The sequence below is a fragment of the Sorex fumeus genome, unplaced genomic scaffold, assembly GCF_029834395.1.
Source record: "Sorex fumeus unplaced genomic scaffold, SorFum_2.1 ptg000213l, whole genome shotgun sequence".
NCBI lineage: Eukaryota > Metazoa > Chordata > Mammalia > Eulipotyphla > Soricidae > Sorex > Sorex fumeus.
Window position 1 is genome coordinate 176,882 of NW_026606270.1, and position 17,963 is coordinate 194,844.

General features: G+C 63.4%; 2 protein-coding genes across 2 annotated transcripts in view; one reads left to right on the forward strand and one right to left on the reverse strand.

Moving 5' to 3' along the window:
- SLC9A8 (solute carrier family 9 member A8) overlaps positions 1–17,963 on the reverse strand; it is a 261,909-nt gene that overhangs the window by 53,086 nt on the left and 190,860 nt on the right. The window lies entirely within an intron of this gene.
- On the forward strand, positions 435–17,692 carry PEDS1 (plasmanylethanolamine desaturase 1). The gene is made up of 6 exons (XM_056108466.1): positions 435–642; positions 4,640–4,759; positions 13,258–13,349; positions 14,548–14,692; positions 16,214–16,426; positions 17,354–17,692. The coding sequence occupies exons 1-6, from the start codon at positions 513–515 to the stop codon at positions 17,473–17,475; spliced, it is 822 nt and encodes a 273-aa protein (XP_055964441.1). The 5' UTR covers positions 435–512; the 3' UTR covers positions 17,476–17,692.

Consider the following 17,963-nt stretch of genomic DNA (forward strand, 5'->3'; position numbering starts at 1 on the left):
GCCCCGGGTCTTCGAAGGGGGGGAAGGGGGTGTCCAGGGGGCCCAGCGTGGACGCGCTCTTCGGAGTCCCCCCCCCCAACCCCGCCCCGGGGGCCGGCCGCGGGGTCACCTCCCTCCTGCACCCCGCGGGCGCCTCACGTCGCGTGCAAGCGTCATGTCCACTCGCGGGGCCCCCGCGGGCCGGCCCCGGGCCCGTTCGCGGCGCCCGCCGGTCCGCCGCCGCGGCTGGGCGCGGGGGTCGGCGGCGCGCGCGCGCGCGGGGCCCGCCCGGACGCGCCCAGCGGTGCCCAGCTGCGGTCCGGCCCCCGGCGCGCGGCGGTTGGCTGCGGCGCCGCGGCCGCTGATTGGCTGGCGCCGCCCGGCGCGGCCCGCGATTGGCTGTGACGCGCGGCCGGGCGAGGCCCCCGGCGCCGGGCGGTCATTGGGCGGCGTGATCGCGCCGCGGTTCCGCGGCCCCGCCGCCGCCGCCGCCGCCGCCGCCGCCTGCACCGCGCTCGGGGCGCGCCGGGCGAATGGCCATGGCGGGCAGCGAGGTCGCGCCGGGCCCGTCGCCGGAGCTGGACGAGGACGAGGCGGCGTCCTGCCGGCGCTGGGGCGCGCAGCACGCCGGGGCCCGCGAGCTGGCCGCGCTCTACTCGCCAGGTAGGACGTCCGGGGCGCCCCCTCCGGGCCTGCAAGCCGGGACCCCCCTCCCCCATCCCCCCGCCCCGCGCCCCGCTCCGCTCCGCCGGGTCGGAACCCCTGCCCCAGGCCCCCCGATGCAGAACTTCCGCCTCGGGTTCTAACTTGCAAATTGCGCCCCTCCCCACCTCCCCCCCCCCCAGTCCGGGGACCCCCACCCCCTCCCCAGCGCCCCTTCCGAACCCAAGCCAGAAGAAGCCCCCCCAGCCTTCAACTCCCCCCAAAACCCTGAACTTTCTGGGTGCGAAGGTCGCCCGAGATGAAGGGTTGGCCCGCTGGGCGCCCGGGCTGGAAGTAGCGCCCCCATCACCCCCTCGGATCCGGATCTAAGCCACCGGGAGAGGGTCCCAGACTGCGGCGCCCCTAGACTCGGGACACCCCCTCCCCCCACACTCAGACACACTCCAGGACCCAGTCGTAAGCTCATAAACTCGAGATGCTTTTCAGCTACGCGCACCGCCCTCAGCTCCTGAAAGCCCCACTCCGTTCCACACGTCCACCCCCCCTTCCCAAACGTACGTTCTGGGGTTCCATTTGCACGTGGCCAGGCCCCTGAGCTGCAAACGTGAGCTCAGCTGCCAAGCCTGGGCGTGTCAGTCCGCTGTGCTCTGGGAACCCCAACTCTTCCCCCCAACCCCTCCCTCAGTCGACACCACCCCCTCCAGCACCCTCAAGCAGTGGCAGGGTGCGTCCACGACCCCCGATGTTGGGGATTCCCAGATGGGGTAGGCTGAGTAATGCCCCGGGTTAAGCTCCCCTATGACACACACCCCAACTCGCTCTTGGCAGACTCAGTCCCCACCCCGAGGCCCCAGGCTGGCTGGCCTGGCATGGTGGCTCATTCCCCAGATGGCCTTAGACCAAGGCCTTCTTTCCTTGAGTCTGTTACTCAGGCTGCCTGAATCACCCCCAATGCCCGCCCTGACTTCTGCTGGCACCCAGAAATCCCATGGCCTGACCCCAGGAGGCTAAACAGCCCCCAAGGGGTTAAGGAAGTGTGCTGGAGAACTCCAGAATCAGGTGATGAGGAGGTGGGCAGAATCAGGTGATGAGGAGGTGGGACGCTGAGGCGGTCCTCTATGCCTGGCCCAGCTGACACACGGGCTTTGTCTGGCCAAACATTTGGGCATCCTGGCTCTCGGTGGACTGCACAGTCCTGCCCGGGATGGGCCTGGGTCCTCTCCCACCTTTGGGTTCCTACCCCAGCCAGCCTCGGGTCGCTCCCCATCTCTGCCCGACCTTGGACCCTTGTCACTTTCTTCCTACCCAGCAGCCTGACACGTCTGTCTGTCTGTCTCAGCCTGGGGCTTTGCAGCCTGTCTGGGCCACCTGACTTTTACTGTCTCTTCTCTGCCTGTTCCCCAGACTCCCCGGGGGCTCCCTCGGGCAGAGCGGGCTGGGCACCCCCTGGTCCCTGCTGCTCGTCTGTGCTGTGCGGCCTCGCTTTCCTCAGGCAGCCCAGCTGCCCTCCCCTCCCACCCTTTGCTTCCTTCCGTTGAGGCTGGGCTCACGGGAAGGCTGGTCTGTGCGACTGGAGGCGGGAGCGGAGGCCCCTCACCTCTGCGCAGTGCCCGTCCCCAGCCTGACCCACACGCCCTTGACCGCTCTGCTCCTCCCACCCACCACCTGCAAATACAGAACATCTTTCCTTGGGGGCCAGCTCTGCCCATTCAAGAAAGTCCTTTATGGGGCTAGAGTGATAGCACAGCGGGGAGGGCATTTGCCTTGCACGCGGCCAACCCGGGTTCGACTCCCAGCATCCCATAGGGTCCCCTCAATACCGCCAGGGGTGATTCCTGAGTGCAGAACTAGGAGTAACCCCTGTGCATCGCCAGGTGTGACCCAAAAAGAAAAAAAGAAGTCCTTGACCCTGCCCTGCACACAGCTGACCCGGGTTCGACCCCCAGCACCGCCAGGAGTGATTTCTGAGTGCAGAGCCAGGAGGAACTGCTGAGCATGGCTGGGGGTGGCCCCTCCCCCCAAGAAAGAAAGAGCTCCCCCTTTCACCCAGACCCTACCTGGGTTTCCTGGGAGCCGGCCCCACCCTCCCCTTTCACCCAAACCTACCCGGCCCTCGTGGGGAACTGGCCACTCTGTGCCCCGCCCCCGGGCACAATGGCATCTTTGTCCACTTTTGGCCTTTGCTTTTCCCAAGGGTCCTGGGGCCACATCCAGCTTCCAAAACTGTCCGTGCAGGCAGGCCTGACCCAGGCGGCAGGTGGACTTTATCTCCGTGAATCTGCACCCTAGAGACTTGCCGGGCGGGTTCCTCCAAATGTCTCCAGTTCCCTTTGCCTGTCCCCCCCCTCCCCAATGTGGCCTTGAGAGATCAGCTGTGACCTCTCCGGGCCTGACCTAGGAAATGAAGGGACCAGGCTCTTCAGATTGAGCACTTCTGTCCCAGTTCCCGTGCAAGACCCAGGGGACAAAGCAGTGACCGAGACAGGGAAGTGGAGCTGGTGTTTTAGTTACCCGGTGAACAAAGGGAATGTCTGGCTTGGCCCGTGTTGTTGAGAGTTCTGGAACAAACATAGAGCAGGACAGGGGGAAAGTGAAATGGTGGGGGGAAGGGGCCATCACAGAGGGCCCTCAGTGGTGGCAGACAGACCTGGACAGCAGGAGCGGGGGCAGACCTTTCTCCTATTGGAGAAGTGGGTCAGAACAGCAGGTGCAAAGGCCCTGGGGTGGACCCAGGCCTGGAGGGCACACAGAATATACCAGGAACCCCAGAAGCCGGTGGGCTGGAGCAGAGTGAGCAAAGGGAGAAGAGCGGGAATGTCTGGGTTCCAGGATCGAATTCTTGAGAATCTTGTGGGGCCAGAGGCGGGTCAGCCTGGGCGAGTGGCTTGGGCTGTGGCTGGTGCTGGGCGAGTGGACTTTCCACCACCCGCTCATTCCCCCCCTCACCGCAGGGGACAGAGCCGTGCCCTGGCCTTAGCTCCATGTGACAGGAGAGGAAATAGGGACACCCCCTCTGGGCCCCCCATTCCACGTGTACACACACATACATGCCTATGCAGCACACGCATATATGCACGTGCAACACACATGCACTTCTGCACATGCACACGAAGCTCACACACGTGCACATATAACACGCGTGCACATGCACACACATACACAGGTACACACGCATACGCATTCCTCCTTACCAGGCTGGGCTGGGCTGGGCTTGCAGCAGCCCCTCAGAGGCCGGAGACGGTGGGCCGGCGTCGGCAGCGGTGGGCTTGGTCCCAAGGCTTGGACCCCCCCCCCCCCCCATGAGCACCTGATGCCTCACCGAGCAGCAGGGCAAGAACCAGAACCCTGGGCCCGAGCGTTCTAGGTTCCGTGTTCTGAGGCCCCCAGCTCCAGGCTGGGCAGTCACAGGAGGAGCTGATGGCGTGGGGCCGTGTCTGTGGGGCGCTGTGAGGGGTCAGACTAGGGTCCTCAGTCCTGTCCTGCGGGCCCTGGTGGTCTGGGGCCATGGAGGAGCCCCTCCGCTCTGCCCTGGTGCCCGGCTTTAGGAAATCGTGGGGGCCTTTGTGATCAAGCCAGGAGGGCATGGGAGGGGGCTCGGCTTCTCAGCAGGCGTCCACCGAAGCCCAGCTGTGGGTCACCCTTCTGGGACACCCAGGTCCCGGGCCCAGAGACTGAGGTGCCAGCCCCCACCTGGCCGCCCCGGTTCCAGGGGCTCAGGACCCTCTTAGCCTGCGGCCAGGGAAAGGTAGAGCGGCCAGAGCGACAGCCCAATGGGCAGGATGCTTGCCTGGCCCGGGGCTGGTGCGGGTGTGATTCCCAGCCCCCCCCCCCCGGCGGGGTCCCCCAGCCCACCGAGTGACCCCTGAGTGCAGGGGCGCAAGCCCTGAGCGCCGCCGCTGTGACTGCACACGAAGGGGAGGCGGGGAGGCAGGAGAGCGACAAGGGCCCGGCCTCCCCTCCTGCCCGCTCACACGCCCCCTCGCCGCTCTCCCTGCAGCCAAGCGTGTCCAGGAGTGGTGCTGCGTGCTTCTGTGCTTCGGCCTCATCGCCCACAACCTGGCGCATCTGCTGTGGCTGGCGCGCTGGGAGCACACGCCGCTCGTCATGCTGGGCGTCGGTGAGTGTGGGGCCGGGGGTGGCGGGGGACGGGGGGGACCTGTGGCGTCGGTGAGGGCTGCGGCCGGCTGGGGAGGGGAGGGCCCGGGGCCAGGGACTTACCTGGGTTCTGCGCCGAGATCTTGGGCCCAAAGAGGATCACGGACCTGGGGCGGGTGTGTGCATCTGTGTGTGAGTGTGTGTGTGCACGCATGGGAGTGTGTGTGCGTGCACGCATGTGACCAGACTGTTGGAGACCCTGGCCTGTCACTCGATCCGGAAGCCTGGGTCTGTCGGTCTGTCTGTCTCTCCCTCTCCCCGCCCCCCGTCCCCCCCCCCCCCCCCCCCCGTCTCACTCTCTCCTTCTCTCTCCCTCTCCCTCTCTCCCTGTCTCCCTCCCCTGAATCTCAGCTCCCTCAGAATAGAGATGTCTGTTTGCTAGTTGGTTTGACCATACCCAGCAGTGAGCAGTCTCAGGCCTTGCTTGACTCCTGGCTCAGCACTCGGGGATCACTCCTGGCTGGCCTCAGGGGAACACGGGGGTGCAGGCGATCAAACCCAGGTCAACCTCGTTCGTTGCAAGGCAAGTGCCCTCCCTGCTGGACGGATCTTCCTAGAGTAGAAGGGGGCCTGTCCCGTCCCCAGACCCTGGCACGAAGGTTGGCCGACATCAGGCACTCGGTGTGTGGTAACTGGTCCTGTGAACGAGTGAAGGGAAGAAGGCGCTGTGCTGTTAGAGGCTGCCTGCGTATCCGTGGGCAGGTGGGGCCAGGCCAACCCAGCAATTCCCAGGAAGCCCCCAGCTGGCCGTGTCCACCCTCAATATCCTGCCCTTCTGCTCTGACCCTGCCCTCATCCCCACCCCCACCCCAGGCTCCTAGGCTGCGGGTCCCCTAGGCTCAGCTCTCTGACCCCCTCGGACACCAGGGCTCCCCTGCGGAGTCTCGGGTGGGCAGGGACTGGGGTGCCCATCCAGCTGGACAGAGCTTGGTCACATCCATAAGTGAAGCCTCAGGCCATGCAGAGGCTAGAGGGCGGGTCCTCCAAACTGGAAAGACATGGGAGGGGGCTGCCCCCATGCTGGGCCCTTCACACCTGCAGAGGTAGGTGACCCCATTTGCCTTCCATTCACACCCCACCCCCAAAGCTGAGCTGCAGAGTTGGGGGTAGGGGCGGGGCAGCCAGGTCCTGCTCCTGCTCCCTCCCCGTACCCCGTGACAGGCGTCTGTGGTGTCTTGGTGGCTCCGGCTTCCCCATCCCACACCTTTGCCTGGGCTGATAAGAGTCCCCTGATAACACTGTTTGCTCAGTCTCTGATCCTGGGCTGTAGCTGTCCTGAGTCGTGTGGACGCGCAGGAAGTGGGGCTTTGTGCCAACCTGCAGGGGGCCCCTGGCCGGGGATGGCCTCCCCGTGTTCCGGGCGGGTCCTGGGCACCAGGGCAGGAGGGGACCGGGCATACGGGAGATGCCAAGGTGGTGGGCTGGGGCGAGGACGGTCCTTCTGGGAAGGTGACATTTGAGAGACCTGGGGCTGGACTGACACCCTGGGAAAGGCGTCCCAGAGGCAAGTCCCGTGCCTTTGGAGGCCGGGCAGGCCTGGGGAGTAGGGACGGCGGCAGGGTGTGGGTACCCGGTTGGCTGCAGAGGCCAGGGGCCCGGCCAGCAGCTACCTGGAAGGGAAGAGGCCAGGCCGGAGGTGGCAGGGCTGGGGCCAGACTTAAGGGGAGAACACCGCATGGCATGCGGCGTTTCTGGGAGGAGGATTGGTAGAGAAGTAGCTCAGAGCCGCCAAGCTGCCCCCAGGGGGACCCCCAGAGCCCAGAGGGGCATGAGCTGAGCAGCCCTGCAGGCCTCTGTCAGACTCAGAGGGCGGAGACTGGCCAGGAGGAAAGTTCTGGAAGACTTGGGGGTCCACCCAGAATAGCCACCACGCCCACCTTGCAATTCAGGACTGTGGAGGGGGGGACCCCGGATTTGGTTCGATTTGGTTCGGTGGAGACGGTTGGTGTGGCCTTCAGCGAGGCCAGAACAACACCACTCTGGGGCCCTGAAGGAGGATGAGGAATGCAGAGGTCAGAGGTCACATGGCCTCAGGTGGTGGCAGACTGGGGTTGAGATTTAGCCCAGGACTGTCCAGCAGGACCCGTCCTCCGCAGGGGACAGCACGGACTTGTCCCCGCCTTTGTCTGTCCCGGGCCTGGAGAGGGCCCAGGACAGAGAAGCCCCGGCATAGGGGTATCTCAAGGGCCCCCCACGGGTCTGAGCGTCCCAATGTGCCGTCGGCCGGCAGGGCAGAAACAAGGCTGAACCCACCATCCTGGGCTCACCCACACTGCCTCGGGCACAAAGAGCTGCCTTGTGCCCTCTGTGCCCGCCCCTGCCAGCCCCTCCCCCACCCTGTGCTCCTGTGCGGAAGCCTCGAGTCACAGTCCCTCACAGTCCCTCCCGGCTGCTGTCCCTGCACCGCCCACTCCTAATGCCCTGGGGTCAGCGGGCCGAGGTCAGCTTCTTCTCTTCATAAACAACCTCGACCGGCCACCCCAAAGCTGGGCTGGAGCAGCTGTGGGACAAAAGACGAGACTGTGACTCAGAGGCAATATTTAAGAGGAGAACTGAGGGACTAGAGCAATAGCACAGCGGGGAGGGCGTTTGCCTTGCACGCGGCCGGCCCGGGTTCAATTCCCAGCATCCCATATGGTTTCCCCAAGCAGCGCCAGGAGTGATTTCTGAGTGCATGAGCCAGGAGGAACCCCTGAGCATCTCTGGGTGTGACCCAAAAAGCAAAAAAAAAAAAAAAAAAGAGAAGAACTGAGGCCCCAGCCATAGGACAGCAGGCAGGGCACCCCGCCTTGCACACAACTCACCGGGGTTCAGGCCTGAGCACCACAGGGTGTGCCCCCCCCCCCCCCCCCCAGTGAGCAGAGCGGCTCTGGGCTGCGTGCACACGTGTGCACGGGCTCGTGCGGGCAGCATGCTGACTTCCATTTCCGCCCTCTCTCCCGGGGGTCGTTGCAGAGACTGTGATCACCAGACGTGGCGGTCGTGCGTCCACCCATGCCGGCCAGCATCACACACTTTTTCTTTCTTGGGTGGTGTCAGGACTAGAACTCAAGCCTCACCCATGCAGGACCCTGAGCCCCAGCGCCAGCCCGACTTTATTATTAGGATGATGATAATGATGATTACTATTATTATTATTTTGCTTTTTGGGTCACACCCGGCGATGCTCAGTTTTACTCCTGGCTCTGCACTCAGGAATTACTCCTGGCGGTGCTCGGGGGACCCTATGGGTTGCTGGGAATCGAACTCGGGTCGGCCGCGTGCAAGGCAAACACCCTCCCCGCTGTGCTATCATCCCTCCAGCCCCAGCTCTGCTTCATTGTTGCTCTTACCCCCCTGGCTCTGCACCAGAGACCCTGCACGCTGTGACCCAGGGGACCCCGGAAGCAGGGCCGCGGGTGAGTGGCACCGGCCTGGCCTAGTGCCAGAGCTGCCGCTTCACGGAGCCGTCTCCTGGGCACACGGCGTCAGCTGGACTGCAGACTCCAACTGCACTTGGCGGGCGCTGTCTCTGCCCCACGGTGCCTTGCCCGGCCCTCCGCCTGCTCCAGCCTGTGTCCCTGATAGAGCGTCAGGGGGTAGGAAGCGCCGCAGACAGCCCCCGTCCCAGGCCTGGATGCCAGGGCCCAGCTTGGCAGGAAGGGGGCCCTTCTTGGCACCGTGCCGCTGCCCCACCCTGCCGACCCAGGCACCCAGCCCTTTCGCACCCAATTCCTCCTTGTGAGGAGAAATGAGAGTTTCGTCAAATAGGCCTTTGTTCTCCCTGTTTTCAATTTACAAAGAAAGTACAAAGAGTTCCCATCTACCCCAACCTCTGATTTCTTCAACTGTTAACTTTTTATTTTTTTATTTTATTTTATTTTTTGCTCAAGCGGGCCCAGTAACGTCTCCATTGGAGACTTTGTTGTTACTGTGTCTGGCATATCGAATACTCTCGGTAGCTTGCCGGGCTCTCCAAGAGGGGCGGAGGAATCGAACTCGGGTCGGCCATGTTGGCCGCTTGTAAGGCGAACGCTCTACCCGCTGTGCTATCGCTCCATTTTTTTAAATTTGTGCCACACTGGGTTTACCCCCTGGCTCTGTGCTCAGGATCACTCCTGGCAGTGCTCTGGGGACCATTTGAGATCCCAGGGATCAAACCTGGGTCAGCCATTGCAAAGCCGATGCCCTACCTGCTGTGTTATCACCCCAGCTCCCACTTTTTTTGGCTCGGGTGGGGGTATTTGGGCCACACCCAGTGGTGTTCGGGGATCACTCCTGGTTCTGTACTCTGGCATCACTCCTGACAGTACCAGGGGACCATCTCGGATGCCGAGGGTCAAACCCGGGCACACCGTGTGCAAAACAAACGCTCTGCTCCTGGTAGCATCACTCCAGCCCCAAGTATTAACTTTTTGGGGGAATCCTAGCATGCAGCCGAGAGCCTCTAGTCTCCGGACCTCCCCAACGTCTCGATTGTGGTGCTACAATCCTGGTGGTTAACATCTTTTGTCTGGTTGTTTGGGGATGGTTACAATGAAGGGGTGGATGGATACATTCTTTGGCTTCAGTTCCCATTCCTTTGACCTTGGCTGAACTTCCTCCTTCTGGCCCAGGGTCCCTGGTGCCTTCCTCTCTCTGGTGTTTTTTCTTTTTTTTTTTTGGTGGGGGGGTCACACCCGGTGAGGTTCCTCCTGGCTCATGCTCTCAGGAATTACTCCTGGTGATGCTCGGGGGACCAAGTGGGATGCTGGGGATTGAACCCAGGTCAGCCCAAGGTAAACGCCCTCCCCACTGTGCTATGGCTCCAGCCCCTCTGGTGTTTTTCTTCAATTGGGTGTTGGGTCGGAGTGCTCTGAGGGTCCTGGCGTTAATGCAGTTGTGACTGAGCCCTGGGGTCTGGTGCTGACTGCCCCCTGGCCTCCGCATTCTAAGGAAGGTGCTATGACGCCAGGCCCCAGCCCGGCCCCAGCCCAGCCCCAGGCACGTGCGTGAGTAATTCACGTCCTTTAGCCTTCGGGGCATCCGCCCTGGCTGTGGTCGGACATGGACATGCCGTGTCAACACCCAGCTGCCGGGCTCCAGCCCAGCCCAGCTCAGCAGCTCACCGGTCCCCAATATTGTTTTTCTAGTAGTTTTATTAGGGTGGTTGTAGTCAGCTGTAAGGATTAAATGCTCAGAGCCATTAAGGAGATAAGATAGGGAACCCCGTTGAGATTGGCCCCCGGGAGAGTTCAGGGATTAAAGGAGGAGAGCCAGCCATCAGGTGCCAGCCCAGGCCCCGGTAACCAGGAGCCTTCTGAGAAAGTCAAGTGGGGTCAATAAGCCAAGAGCTGAGCTGACACGTTCGCCCCAGGATGCCCGGGCTCCCAGTGGAATGTCTGGTGCTGTGTGCACCCCAGCACCTCTGCGGGTGAGGGCCCCGCTGTGTGCACCCCTCACAGTCTCAGGGCCGAGCACACACCCTGGGACTGTTTCTGTCTAGGTGGGGGGGCGTGCTGGTGGTGGAGGGGCTGGGAGGAGGGAAAGGAGGTTCCCAGGTCATGTCGGGGCGGCTTATAAATGAGGGTCACAGCTCAAGGCATGGTGGGGACCAGAGCATCTAGGGGCTCTGCAGTGGCCCCTGCCACTGCAGGGGAAAATGCAGGCGTGCCCGAGGTCACACAGCAAGAGTAGTAATAGCTGACCCCAACTGTCACTCTAGCTGCATCTGGGCTTATGGGTACAGACAGCCCCCTGGAGCATGCAGCAGGCGCTCCATTAATGCCCCTGTAGTTTCTGGGTGTGGAAAGATGGCCGTTTGGATGTTTGGTCTGGTTTGGTCTGGGTTTGGGGTCACACTCAGCAGAGCTCAGGGGTTACTCCTGGCTCTGCACTCAGGGATCACTCCCGGCGGGACTCGATGGACCCTATGGGATGCCAGGGATCGAACCCAGGTCCGTCCCGTGCAAGGCGGCATCCTACCCACTGGACTATCGCTCCAGCCCCAAGGGTTCAGGAGGGCAGCTGCATCTCTTCTGTCTCCTGCCTACCACTTCCCCCGGGGCTGCGGCTCGGTTGTTCAACTTCTCTGACCCCCGGGAGGTCATACATGAGGCTGCTTCTGATGGTGACCAGGACCACGATCGAAACAGCCGGCAGGAGGCCCAGGGAGATGGCGGGGAGGGCTGAGACCCACACAACCCTAACGCTAACCCGAACCCAGACTTTGGCATGGGAGCTGGGTCTCCACCCCCCACAACTCACGGTCCCCTGAGCATCCCAGGGTGTGCCACCCCCCCCCCCAAAAAAAAAGAGAGAAGAAAAGAAAGCCAAGAGGTGTGACAGAAAGTATCTGTCCAGAGCAGTGGGGCTTTAGCTGGAGAGCTGGGGGGCTTGACTGACCTTTGCCCAAGGGATGGGGTACCCCGAGGAAGACGAGTGGCACCTCCTTACTCCACCCCGTGCTGGGCGACGGTACCCGCCCTCCCACACGGCCAGATGCTCCGCCCTCCCCTCCCCCACCCATGTCCTCCTGGCGGGTGAGGAGCTGCCCAGACACCTGCAAAGGTGTTTCTACCCCATGGCCCGGGCCCAGGCAGGGAACTTGGTGTCCTTGATGCTGGTTTACTCCCCGTGCCCCCAGGCCCTCAGAGCAGCCCAGCAAACAGCCACTGAGAAGCTGAGTCGGAGGTCACTCAGCCCAGTAGCTGGCCTGCTCAGCGGGGAACCGCCCACTCTTCCTCCTGCCTTACAGCGGCCCCTGGGGCTTGGCCCCAGGGCCCGTGGGCTGCGTGGGTGCGTGTCAGCCTGCCTTCCCAGCTGAGCGCCCAGAAGAGCCCTGAATGTTGCACAGAGGAAAAAAGATCAGTCACAGCAATCGTCGTAGTAGTACGTCTGGGGGCCGGGTAGCCCAGTGGGTAGGACGCTTGCCATGCACGTAACCAATCGGGGTCAGTCCCCGACACCCCAGATGGTCTCCTGCACCCGCCAGTAGTGATCCTGAGTAGGGAGCCAGGAGTCAGCCCCGAGCGCTGCCAAGTGTGGACTCCAACCCAAATAATAAAAATCAATAGCGATAGGTCTGGAGGGCATCTCTGCGCCCAGCTCGGTGCCAAGGGCTGTGCCCGGATGCACTCGGCAGCAGCTGCAGAGCTGAAGACCGAGATGCCCGTCTCTGCCCGCCCCCACGGGCTGCAGTGCTGGCCCTGGAGTCTGCAAAGGGCTTCTGAGCGGAAGGGGAGAGGGACGGGGAAGAACACACCAGGCAGGGGAACCGCGGGGGGAAGGGGCCAGGGGCTGAGGCACTGTGGGGGCGGGGGTGGGGGGGAAGGGTGAAGAGAACAGGTTGAGGGCCGCTCTGCCTCGGTTTCCCCGTGTATCCTGCGGTATTGAACTTGGGTTTCGTTTGTTTCTGGGCCACACCCAGCAGTGCTCAGGCCTCTTCCCCCCCCTCCCCCCCTGGCTCTGCTGTCAGAGATCACTCCTGGCCGGACTCAGGGGACCCGATGGGGTGTCGGGGATTGAACTCGGGTCGGCCGAGTGCAAGGGCAGCACCCTCCCCACCATGCTATCGCTCTGGCCCCTGGATCCTTAACCCCGGGCGGGCTAAGAGCCCAGCTCTTGACCTCTGCCCCTGTCGGCTTGTTCCTTCCGCTCTCCAAGCCTCACTCCCACTTCTCTCGAGTGAGCGTAAGAGTGATCTCGGCTCAGAGCAGGGCTCGAAGCCCTTGAGATCGGGCATGTCAGGCACACTCTGTGGCGTGGAAAAGTGCTCCTGAGTGGCCGCGGCGATGTTTTACCATTGTCATGCCCGTCTCGCAAGAGGAAACAAGGGCACAGGGAGGTTACGCAACACGCCTGATGTCACATAGCTGGGCAGTCATCGCTGGGATTGGAGCCCCCAGTCTGGCGGCTGAACTGGCGAGTGAAGTAGGTCCTGGAGGGAGACCCCCCACCCCTGCTGGCGAACAAACTGAGAACAGAGACAGTGGGTGGGAAGAAGGCTGGTAGCCTGCGGTCCCTGCAGAGTGGGAGAGAGCTAGGTTGAAGGCCCCAGGGACACATCAGAGGGTGAAGCACAGGCTTTGCATGAGGGAGGCTTGGGTTCGAGCCCTGCCCTGTGGTCCCCCAGACACCCCCTGAGCTCTGAGCTGGAGTGACGTCTCAGTACCACTAGAGCAAACACACACCACGAGAAGCCCAGGGCTTCTGTGATCCTGCCCCCAGCATCGGTGATGGGCCCGCAGAGCGCTCACGCGGGTGCCTGGGCATGCCTAGATCCACCTCCCTGTACCCAGACACCCGCAGGCCCCTGGACAGAGAGGGTCCGGGGACCACAAAGGCCAGCAGCCTGCGTCACGGGGGCCCACTCCACGCAGGGAAGGGGCATACCACCACTCGGGGACCAAACAGCCAGGGCGGAAGAACTGTGTGGCTCCTGGCAGGGGGGTGAGGGGCGTGCCCTGGGGCCCCCTCCTGCTCACCTCCTCTTTCTCACAGTTGCAGGGGCTCTCATTGCTGACTTCCTGTCCGGCCTGGTCCACTGGGGGGCCGATACCTGGGGGTCTGTGGAGCTGCCCGTCGTGGGGAAGGTGCGTATGCTGACCGGCCGCCGCCATCCCCGCCCCTCTCTGACCCCCACATCTCTTTGCCACTGGATGCCAGGGCACCAGGCGCAGGACGGAGAGGCCCTGGATCTGTGTCACCCTCCCTGGACCCCTGGAGTCTGGGGGCCATGTCCTGTCCCGTGCACCTCACCATTTCCTAACTTAAACGAACCTTTTTAAAATTTGTTTTGGTTTTTTGGGTCACATCCAGCGATGCTCAGGGGTTACTCCTGGCTCTGCACTCAGGAATCACTCCTGGCCGTGCGTGGGGCACCCTATGGGATGCCAGGGATTGAACTCGGGGTGTGCCGCATGCAAGGCAAACACCCTACCCGCTGGACATTTGCTCCGGCACCTTGAACGAACCTTGGCTGTGCGTCCGACTTTTGTGTTGGCAACAGGGAACCTCATGCAGATCAGCTGGGCCAGATAAAAGCCACCTACCCCTGTCCCCGAAGATGCCAGAAAGAGAGCCAGATGCAGGCGCAGAAGGCTCCAATCCGTTCTCTCCTTCAGACCCCATCTCTCTCCCTGCCGTCTCCACTTTCCCCTGTCACTGGCACTCTCTGTAGGCGGGTTGTCACCTGGGGGTGATGCCCAAGGTGGTCGCAGCCCAGTACCCGCAGGGAGAGAGGACCCGCCTTTCCCAGGAGTCCAGCTTACGGCCAGTAGGGCAGGGGCTCTTCCCCATTGGCCCGCTCGGGTCACGTGGCCATCCCTCAGCCAATCACTGTGAAGCGGGCGGGCTGGTGTTCTGATTGGCCAGGCCGGGCTCACGGGTTCCCATTCATTTCTCGCGTCCCCCCACCCCCCACCCCTTCCTACACCTGGCGGTCCCCGGGGGCGGGGCGGGGCGGGGCGGTGGGCAGCGTGCTGTGGCATGCCGGGCATGTGCGTGCTTGTCCCCTGGGTTCTGTCCCTGGCTCCCAGGATGCTTGCGATGCAGATTGTCCCAGTGTGTACTTGGTGCCGGGGACTCCCGTGAGGCCAGTGCTCTTGCCCCTGAGCCCACCCCAGCGGGGGATGACGGGTCCGCCCTTCGCGGAACTGCCCTTCCCGAGCGCCCAGGGGCCTCGCACCCTGGGAGGGAGCCGAGGTCCGTTCCCGTGAGCGCTTCCGCCCGATGGGGCCGGCTGGAGGTCCCTGCTGCTGACTGCCCCCCCCCTACCCCGCGCCCCCCCAGGCGTTCATCAGGCCCTTCCGGGAGCATCACATCGACCCCACGGCCATCACCCGGCACGACTTCATCGAGACCAATGGGGACAACTGCCTGGTGACGCTGGTCCCACTGCTGAACATGGCCTACAAGTTCCGCACCCAGCCCACAGGTGAGCACCAGCCGGCTTGGGCTTGACGGCGGCATGGGGGGTGGGGGGTGTGAATAAGGAAGCGTGCATATGTGTGTGTGTGTGTGTGCATGTGAGTACGTGGGAATGTGCAGGTATGAATCTGTATTTGTGACTCTGTGTGTGTGTGTGTGTCCTTGCTTAGTCACTGCAGGCAGGGCTGTGCTCAGTATAGACAGTGTATGTGTGTGTGTGTGTGTGTGTGTGTGTGTGTGTGTGTGTGTGTACCTCCTGGCTTAGTCGCTTAGTCACTGCTGGCAAGGCCGTGCTCAGTGTCACAGCTATGTCACGCGTGTGAGGCCCTGGCTTCAGTTCCCACAAGTGAAGTTGTCTGTGGAATTGGGTGTCGGTGGCCGCACCTGCGCTTCCCGCTTCTCATGCCCCGTCCGGCCTAGCCAGCCTGGATCCCCATCCCGGCCGCCACAGGCCCAGAGCCCAGAGCGGAGTCAGGGTGTCCCCGCCCCGCCCAGGACTCCCCACTGACTGGACCCCGCCTGCCTGACACGCGAGCAGTTCTGCCAGGCACGTGGGGCGTGTCGCTTTGCTGCCCTGGCTGGTGGGAAAGTGTCGAGCGTGGCCTCAGACCCGCCCGAGTCCAGACGGTTCCGGCTGTTCACAGAAGCCAACGTGCCCCCCCCCCCCCCCAAGCAGCACCGGTTACTCCTCACCCAGCAGCAGTGGGTGGGGATGAGTCCCGGGTGCTGGTCCCGCTCTAGCTGCTGCCTCCTCGCCCTGTGCCCCCCACCCCGCCGTGGCAGGTGGGAGGTCACTATCCGGTGAGGGGGGCTGTGACAGCTCCCAGCTGCCCCTCGGCTGGCCATAGTCCCCAGCTCCCCCTGAGAAGTGTCCGGGGAAAAGCCAGGGAGGCAAATCCTCAGAAGGGTCCTCACGGGGCTGGAGCCATAGCACAGCGGGGAGGGCGTTTGCCTTGCACGTGGCCGACCCGGGTTCGATTCCCAGCATCCCATAGGGTCCCCTGAGCACTGCCAGGAGTAGGTTCTGAGTGCATGAACCAGGAGTAATCCCTGTGCCTCGCTGGATGTGACCCAAAAAGCAAAAGAAACAAGGGGGGTGGGCCTCGCTCAGTGGGGCCCTTCAGGCCCAGGGCTCTGCTCTGCTTGCTCCCCCCACTGTTGTTCCCGGAGACCTGCCCCCTGGGCCCCTGCTGTCCTGCCTTGCCCCCCGCCGGAAACCACAGGCCTGGGGCACCCCTGACTCAGGTTGTTTTCGGGAACCAGGACGCAGTCCCGTCTCATGAGGAAGTTGAGCTGCGGGGAGGCTGACCCACATCGGGCCAGCTCCACGTATGTGAACCCCAGCTTGACCCCAGAGCCGGCTCCTTCACCGTCACTTCCGGGTCATCCCTCCCCTGAACAGAAGGGGGGTTGCAGCCAGGGCCCTGAGGGTGGGAGGGGCACTGCCCGGAACTGAGCGGCGAGGCCCCCCCCGCCCCATGTGACAGCCGTGTGGACCCTCCCCTCTTTGCCCCCCCCCCCCATGCAGAAGCGCTGGAGCAGCTGTACCCCTGGGAGTGCTTCGTCTTCTGCCTGATCATCTTCGGCACCTTCACCAACCAGATCCACAAGTGGTCCCACACGTACTTCGGGCTGCCGCGCTGGGTCACCCTCCTGCAGGACTGGCACATCATCCTGCCTCGGAAACACCATCGCATCCACCATGTCTCCCCACACGAGACCTACTTCTGCATCACCACAGGTGTGTGGGGAAGGGGACCCGCCCCAGCCTTCCCCACGGCACCAGCCTCGCCCGCCCGGGATAGGCTCTGAGTGCCCACTGGGGTCCGAGCAGCAGGCGCCACGGAGAGCATAGCCCCCCAGGCAGCACCCCCGCTCTGAGCCTAGAGCACCGCTGTCAGTCCTTCTGCCAGTCACATTCCACCACTGCAATGGTGCACGGTGCAGGCAGAAATAGATGCGGGGCGGGGGGGTTTGCCTTGCACGCGGCACACCTGGGTTCAATTCCCAGCATCCCATAGGGTCCCCTGAGCACCGCCAGGAGTAATTCCTGAGTGTGGAGCCAGGAGGAACCCCTGAGCATCACCGGGTGTGACCCAAAAAGCAAAAGAAGATGCGGGCTGGAGCAATAGGACAGCAGGGAGGGCGTTTGCCTTGCACACAGCCGATCCAGGTTCGATCCCCAGCATCCCAGAGGGTCCCCCAAGCACTCCCAGGAGTAATTCCTGAATGCATGAGCCAGGAGTACCCCTGTGCACCGCCAGGTGTGACCCAAAAAGCAAAAAAAAAAGAAACCCCAAACCTTGTTGGCTTTGATCCCCAACAAGGCAAGTTGAATAAGAAGCCGAGGGCCGGAGCGGGAATGCGGTGGGGAGGGCACTTGCCTTGCATGCGGCCGAGCCAGGTTCAGTCCCTGAGCTCCACCAGGCGTGATCCCTGAGTACCAAGCCAGGAGTCAGCCCGGAGCACTGCCAGGGGTGGCCCCCAGCCCAAAAGGTGACTGAGTGAGGGGTGAAGACACATGAGGGGGGTCCCCGAGCCCAGGGGTAGGGATCCTCTGTCCTCGGGGGCAGCCCCGGTCCCTTCCATCTGCAGACTGGCTCCCGGCCGCCACGGGGCCCCGCTTGCTCCCCCCCGCCCAGCCTTGCACCCCCTGTCCCCACTGCAGGCTGGCTCAACTACCCTCTGGAGAGGCTAGGCTTCTGGCGCCGTCTGGAGGACATCATCCAGGCCCTGACGGGCGAGAAGCCCCGGGCCGACGACATGAAATGGGCTCAGAAGGTCAAGTAGCCGCTCCGAGCCGCCGCGTCTTCGCCAACCTTCCCCAGGATCTCCGCCTCCCCCGCGCCCCCCCGTCCCCCCGACCCTGAACCAAAGCCATCTGCCAAATCCCAGCCTCGTCACACTGACCTCTCGAGGAGAGGCCACCCCTGGGCCGGGCCCGGGCACCCCCAGCCCACACGTGACACAGAATACTTGAGCCACTGATTTTTCATGTCCTTTTTTTTTTTTCTTTTGAAAAAAAAAGATCATTTTCTTCCTTTGACCCCTCCCCAGCCACCTGAGCCCCCTCTGTCTGCCAAGCCTGACCACAGAAACAGGACCCGCCTCTCTCCCCCTAGCCCCGCCTGCTGGCCACACTCCAGGGAAGAGGAGGAGCCCCCACTTCTCACTCCTGACCGCGCCGTCTCTCGGCAGAGGTGCTGGGGTTGGGGTCAGAGTCGGTCTCGTCCTTCCGCGCCTGGCCACGGTTAGTCTAGGGCTTCCCTGAGGATCTC

What these genes read in the sequence shown, in the direction of transcription:
- PEDS1 (XM_056108466.1), top strand. Translation starts at nt 513, where the DNA reads ATGGCCATGGCGGGCAGCGAGGTCGCGCCGGGCCCGTCGCCGGAGCTG. An exon ending in GCTCGTCATGCTGGGCGTCG is followed by an intron (nt 4,760 to 13,257) that starts GTGAGTGTGGGG and finishes TCTTTCTCACAG; the next exon opens with TTGCAGGGGCTCTCATTGCT. An exon ending in GTTCCGCACCCAGCCCACAG is followed by an intron (nt 14,693 to 16,213) that starts GTGAGCACCAGC and finishes CCCCCCATGCAG; the next exon opens with AAGCGCTGGAGCAGCTGTAC.